General features: G+C 48.2%; 1 protein-coding gene across 1 annotated transcript; it reads left to right on the top strand.

The window, feature by feature from the left end:
- The first annotated feature begins 605 nt into the window (after window positions 1-605).
- Window positions 606-4,773, top strand: PROKR2 (prokineticin receptor 2). Its single transcript, XM_036323090.1, has 2 exons — window positions 606-1,202; window positions 3,761-4,773. Exons 1-2 carry the CDS (start codon window positions 745-747, stop codon window positions 4,455-4,457), a joined length of 1,155 nt encoding a protein of 384 aa, XP_036178983.1. The 5' UTR covers window positions 606-744; the 3' UTR covers window positions 4,458-4,773.
- Window positions 4,774-6,359: the final 1,586 nt, after the last annotated feature.

Genomic DNA, 6,359 nt, shown 5'->3' with positions numbered 1-6,359 from the left:
GGGTCCCCCACTATGTGCCAGGCCCTGGGCTGGGCAGCAGGAGTTTGGTTTACAAGATTGGCACGCAGCGAGCATAAATCACTACCCCAAGATGACTCAGTCTGTCTACATGAAGATAGATTTGGTCATTTCCAAGTCCGTGTCTTGGCCAGGAAAGAGGGAACAGTGCCCTGCTGTAGAGGAAAGACCCTGTTGTATCCCAGTCCTTCGGCTTCATGTCCCTGGCTAACGGACGGCACCACAATGTGACTGCCATAGATGCCTGGGCCAGCTGCCTGGAGCAGCCCTGGAGAACTTCCAGGACCCCTGGTGACTGGGCAGTCAAAGGGGTCCCTGCTCCTGGGGAGGGAGGGAGGCCAAGAGACACATTCTTCTTGCATGTCTCTGGAGAGTCCAGCCCATCCTATGCCCGGTCCCTCCTGACAGCCCAACACAGTGGAAGATTTCCCAGTTTCTAGATTTCATGTCTCCTCTCCCCTGTACCCTGGGTAGCTCTGTCTGTGGGTGGGCACCAGGTCTAGTTGGCATTACCTGGGTGGCTCTGTGGGGATGCTACCACATGTTCGCTGTATGTTGTGCACTGGTTGTGTCTCCTTCCAGGATCCAGGATGGCATGTTGACTCTCCCAAAGATGTGGGCAGGGTGCTAGGCTCACCAGCTTCGTGAGAGCAGAGATCTGGACCCTGAGCTCAGCGTACTCAGATCCTGAGACTTCCACCCACCACTCCACCTGCAAGCTTCATCATGGCCACACAGAATGTAAACACTAGTTTTGCACCCAACTTCAACCCATCCCAAGACCATGTCTCCTCCTTTCCCTTCAACTTCAGTTACGTTGATTATGACCTCCCTCTGGATGAAGATGAGGACATGACCAAGACTCGGACCTTCTTCGCAGCCAAGATAGTCATCGGTATCGCACTGGCTGGCATCATGCTGGTTTGCGGCATTGGCAACTTTGTCTTCATTGCTGCTCTCGCCCGCTATAAGAAGCTACGGAACCTCACCAATCTGCTCATTGCTAACCTGGCCATCTCTGACTTCCTGGTGGCCATAGTCTGCTGCCCCTTCGAGATGGACTACTATGTGGTGCGGCAGCTCTCCTGGAAGCACGGCCATGTGCTCTGTGCCTCTGTCAACTACCTGCGTACAGTATCACTCTACGTCTCCACGAATGCTCTGCTGGCCATCGCTATTGACAGGTGAGGATGTTGGGCAGGGGTAAAGATGGGGGCTGGACCAGGCTGCCCCTTTCCTCACTTCAGCTCTGACTGTTCACATTGCTTCATATGTGAATGCTCGCTGAGCTATCACGAGGCAAGAGGAGATCTGGTTTTTCCAGTTGTGGCTCACGTTCTCCCAAATGGGAGCCCCCCAGCTCTGGACTATGCCCCCGGATACCACAGCTGCTTCAGATGTATGCATGTTACATGACCATGAGTTGTATCAAACACAAAGCAAAAGCAAAAAGTTTAGGCAACTTAATACTTAGAAGCCACATGAGAGTTAACCAGGGCAGCTTCCAGTCAAAATAGATTGTACCCAGTTATTCTGTACCACTCCCCAGATCAAGATATAGAACATTTCCATCACCTAGAAAACTTCCTGATGCCCCTCACCTGGCAATCCTCCCACCACACACAATCCTGTTATTTAACTTCATAAAAATGGGATCATACAGGATGTACTCTTGTTTCTGGTGACTATAAAATCAACAACAGGGCTTGTTTGCAGAAAAGGAAGGAAAAGCTTCCTTTGCTTTTTTGTATACATTTACATGCTCATTTGCATATATTTGCATGAGATGTTCTGGAAGTCCTTGCTCTGTTATAGATTTGTAAAGTAAAATTTCTAATAGCAGCTTATGATAAATCAGACACATGTTTTATTTCTGCCAAGTGTTGTAGGCCAGCAGGGGCTGTTTGAGGGGAGTAGTTGGTGTCACATTCTCTTGGTCCACCATTGTGAGCTGTGCTGAGACTCGTCTTGATAATGTGTTTTTAATCATCTTTTTTCCCCTTTGTCTCCTTTCAGTCCTTTTATTTTTTCTCTAGTTCTCAGTGCTATTTAGGTTTGTTGTCCTTTTTATCAACTAGTTGATTATTGTTTATGATAATAAAATGCACATACATAAGAGGCATCTGTTTTTATAACAAAACTAGAGGCCTGATGCACAGATTCGTGCACTGATGGGGGGCGTGGCCTGCAGGGATCAGCCTGCTGTGGGAGCACCGCTCATCCTGGTCAGCCGAGCGGCTGTGGACCTGCCCTCTGAGCAGCTGCTCCTGCTGTGGGAGCGCTGCTCATCCCCCTCAGCCCAGCGGCTGTTCCCGCTGCGTGAGTGCACTGACCACCAGGGGGCAGCTCTTGCATTGAGCATCTGCCCCTTGGTGGTCAGTGCCTGTCATAGCGACTGGTTGACCAGTTGTTCTGGTGGTTCTGCTATTTGGTTGCTGGGCTTTTATATATAGATTCCTGCAGGAAAAACAATTTTGTTATTGCAATTCTGGGGTTCTCCAGCCCTAAAACCAATGTTTATGAAATGCACCCACCAACCAACTGCAAAATTCCCCCAGGCTATCATTTAATACAGTGAAACAAAGATTCCTGGGCCCTACCCCAACCCTGCTGAATGGGAATTCCTGGGCTAGGTCTACATTTCTATCTAATTCCCTGAGTGATTCTGATGTTTACTCAAGTGAAAATTATTACTTTCCTCATCCCCTTTGTCCCACTGAAATCTTTTTGTCTTCATAATCTAGGGTATGTTTTTAATGTAACAGGAGTTTCTTAAGAAGCAACCAGGTAAATGTGCCTGTTCTATTATGTATAAATATCAGAAGGACCACCTACTGCCAAAAAGAATGTGGTTCATGTGTAGAGGGCCTGGAAGAGATGCTATGTCAAGTCATAGAAATCCTAGAAGGAGTGTTGACCTCAAGAAACACATCCAAGCAAATAGATGGTAACAAACACCTTGCTTTAGGGTGTCAAGGTGACGTCACCCACCTTCTCATCTGAGCTTGAGAAAGCCCAAGGAGGTGGGTGTAGAAGTTTTGTATCAGAAACCTGGATTCTGGTCCCAGTACCAAGTGAGCATGGACAAGTCATTTACTTCTCATCAGATTCCATAGATTCCACCTCAGGCCCACCCTACTCTCCTGCTCAGTAATGCAGGATGATACCAGCAGGAGAGGAGAGAGAAAGCCCTAGTCCACTGCCTTGAAAGGGGTCCCACCTCTCTAAAGCATGAGATATTTGTAAAGAAGGGTTTTCAAAGTATTGTATTCTTGGGCAAAATGGCAAGGTTGAAAGCCAAGGTGGTATCAATAGGACATAATAATAATAGGCCATATGTACTTACTGAACACCTAGTACATGCCAAGCATTTTGCTAACATTATTGTATTTAATGCTCGCAGCAGCCCTGCAAGGTGGTTGTCATTTTTTTCCCATGTTGCAGTTGAGGAAATACATCTCAGAGAGACTGAATGATTCACTCCATTCCCCAAAGCCAATCAAAGGAAAAGCTGGGATTGATTCCATCTGTTTGACCCAAGTTCTATGTTGTTTCCTCTACACCACTCACTTCGCCAAATGCCAAATGATGTTGCTAATAAGACAAGCTGTTGAAGCTGGAGAAACAGGTGCATGGGCTCTCATGGAGACACTGTGCCCGCTTTTGTGTGTTTGGGGTTAGTAAGAAACTAATAAATGTTCTCAAGTACATATTATTATTGATGGCTTCCCTCCCCCACCAGATATCTCGCTATCGTTCACCCCTTGAAACCACGGATGAATTACCAAACGGCCTCCTTCCTCATCGCTTTGGTCTGGATGGTGTCCATTCTCATCGCCATCCCATCTGCCTACTTCGCAACCGAAAAGGTCCTCGTTATCGTCAAAAACCAGAAAAAGACCTTCTGCGGCCAGATCTGGCCAGTGGACCAGCAGCTCTACTACAAGTCCTACTTCCTCTTCATCTTCGGGGTCGAGTTTGTGGGCCCCGTGGTCACCATGACCCTGTGCTACGCCCGGATCTCGCAGGAACTCTGGTTCAAGGCCGTCCCCGGTTTCCAGACGGAGCAGATCCGGAAGCGGCTGCGCGGTCGCCGGAAGACGGTCCTGGTGCTCGTGTGTATCCTCACCGCCTACGTGCTGTGCTGGGCGCCCTTCTACGGCCTCGCCATCGTGCGTGACTTCTTCCCCGCCGTGTTTGTTAAGGAGAAGCACTTCCTCACGGTCTTCTACGTCGTGGAGTGCATCGCCATGAGCAACAGCATGATCAACACCGTGTGCTTCGTGACGGTCAAGAACAACACCATGAAGTACGTCAAGAGGATGATGCGGCTCCGCTGGCGCCCCTCCCACCACGGGAGCAAGTCCAGCGCAGAGCTCGACCTCAAAACCAGCGGCGTGCCGGCCACGGAGGAGGTGGACTGTATCAGGCTGAAGTGACCCCCTGGTTTCTCACAATTGAACATCCAAAAGCCAGTACTTCGAGGAAAACTTGTGGATAGCCAAGTTCATGGGCTGCGTGCGGAAAGGGCAGCTGTGTTCATGCCTCTCTGCCCTCAAGCAACCGGATGCTTCTCAGTCATAACATGGAAGGAGACCCTACATGAATCACAGCAGCTGACCTTGACTGACACCTGCTCAGCACCTACTGTATGCACAAGCACGCCAATAACTGACATTGAACATCTGTGTGCTAGCCACACCCACGAGATTAGACTGCAGTGATCGGCAAACTCATTAGTCAACAGAGCCAAATATCAACAGTACTTCTTCAAAATAGACCCGACTTCTGCGCATGGGCCACAAAGTTTCAATCGCACTGTACCTGCGCGCCCGCACGTGGTATTTTGTGGAAGAGCCACACTCAAGGGGCCAAAGATCCGCATGTGGCTCACGAGCCGCAGTTTGCCGACCACTGGACTAGAGCAGCAGGAGCTGACCTTTGTTGATCACCTACCCTGTGCAAAAACAATATTTAAATAACAAAACAAGCCCAGCCGACGTGGCTCAGTGGTTGAGCATCCACCTATGAATCAGGAGGTCACAGTTCAATTCCCTGTCGGGGCCTATGTCTGGGTTGCCGGCTCGTCCCTGTTGGGGGGGGGCGTGCAGGAGGCAGCCGATCAACGATTCTCTCTCATCATTGATGTTTCTATCTCTCCCTCTCCTTTCCTCTCCAGAATCGATAAAAGTCTATTTTAAAAAGAAATAAATAACAAAATGGCAGAAGCTATTGGAATCACCAAGTTATATCTGGATATATAGATGCTCAGACCACAAATGATTACCTGGACTCACTCTCCATCTCCCCGCATTCTGCATCTCATCAGTGCAGGAATGTCAACAAAATAAGGCACCTAGACTTGGTGGAAACGTAAAAATAAGTTTGTCAGAGAATGGGGCTTACAGCCTCTTCAGAAGAGAGTTCGTGCCATCACATTGAGCTTTTCCACTCAGCTCTTACTACCTCCGTAGGACATTCTCTAGGATCCTGGCTTCCAGAAAGAATTTTCCCTGTAGCCAGCCCATTGGTTATCTACTGGGGTGTAATTTCAAAGGAAAGAACCAAAACATATTTCCCACTGATACTTGAAAGCTCATCATCGTTTTGTGTGAAGACAATCCTGAAACAAGGACCACATCCAGTTCCAGTTCCTGATACTGTAAAGTATTTCAGAGCTCTAGTGTCAGGGAGGAAGGGGACAGAGAAAAGGGTAGAATTGGCCACTGGCAATGAACATAATCTGTGTGGCTGTTTTGCTAAAGCCTAGACCGCTTTTGTAAAATAAATCCTCTTTTACAAAATGAGCTATACTTGGAAAGTGCTTTTCAACCATATGAATAATATGAATAGATCGCCCGGCCAGCGTAGCTCAGTGGTTGAGCACCGACCTATGAACCAGAAGGTCATGGTTCAACTCCCAGTCAGGGCACATGGGACAAGTGACATTGAACGGTGTGTCTGGACAAAGGAAACCATTCACTGTGGCTTATTATGGAGGAACACTCCTACTTTTTCATTCCAATTTGGAACAAAGTACCCTGAACTCTTCACAATGCAGCCTGTCTACACTGGGACAAAAAAGAAACCCCTGTCCTGGGTTGCAATCTGGAAGATTCAACTTCAGCGTCTTAGTGATCACTAGGCTTTCAGCATCCCATGGTCCTAGGAGTGTTGAAACCCTTCCCTGCATGTTTCACACCCCAACACTGCATAATCGGTGGTATTATTACACATCTGTGGTGATTGTGTGTATTTGTCCTAATTTCTTCCTGATTCATTTTGAGGCAAAGACTATACAAATGGTACCTGGTTTGGGATTGGCCCATTCCCATTTGGAA

This window comes from Myotis myotis, unplaced genomic scaffold (assembly GCF_014108235.1).
Source record: "Myotis myotis isolate mMyoMyo1 unplaced genomic scaffold, mMyoMyo1.p scaffold_m19_p_9, whole genome shotgun sequence".
NCBI classification, from domain to species: domain Eukaryota; kingdom Metazoa; phylum Chordata; class Mammalia; order Chiroptera; family Vespertilionidae; genus Myotis; species Myotis myotis.
The sequence above is the reverse complement of the archived record's forward strand: the minus strand, read 5'-3'. Positions and strand labels throughout refer to the sequence as shown.

Bases quoted from the DNA above. Each gene is read 5' to 3' on its own strand.
- PROKR2 (XM_036323090.1), top strand. From the start codon at position 745: ATGGCCACACAGAATGTAAACACTAGTTTTGCACCCAACTTCAACCCA. The intron at 1,203-3,760 runs GTGAGGATGTTG...CTCCCCCACCAG, and splicing joins CTGGCCATCGCTATTGACAG to ATATCTCGCTATCGTTCACC.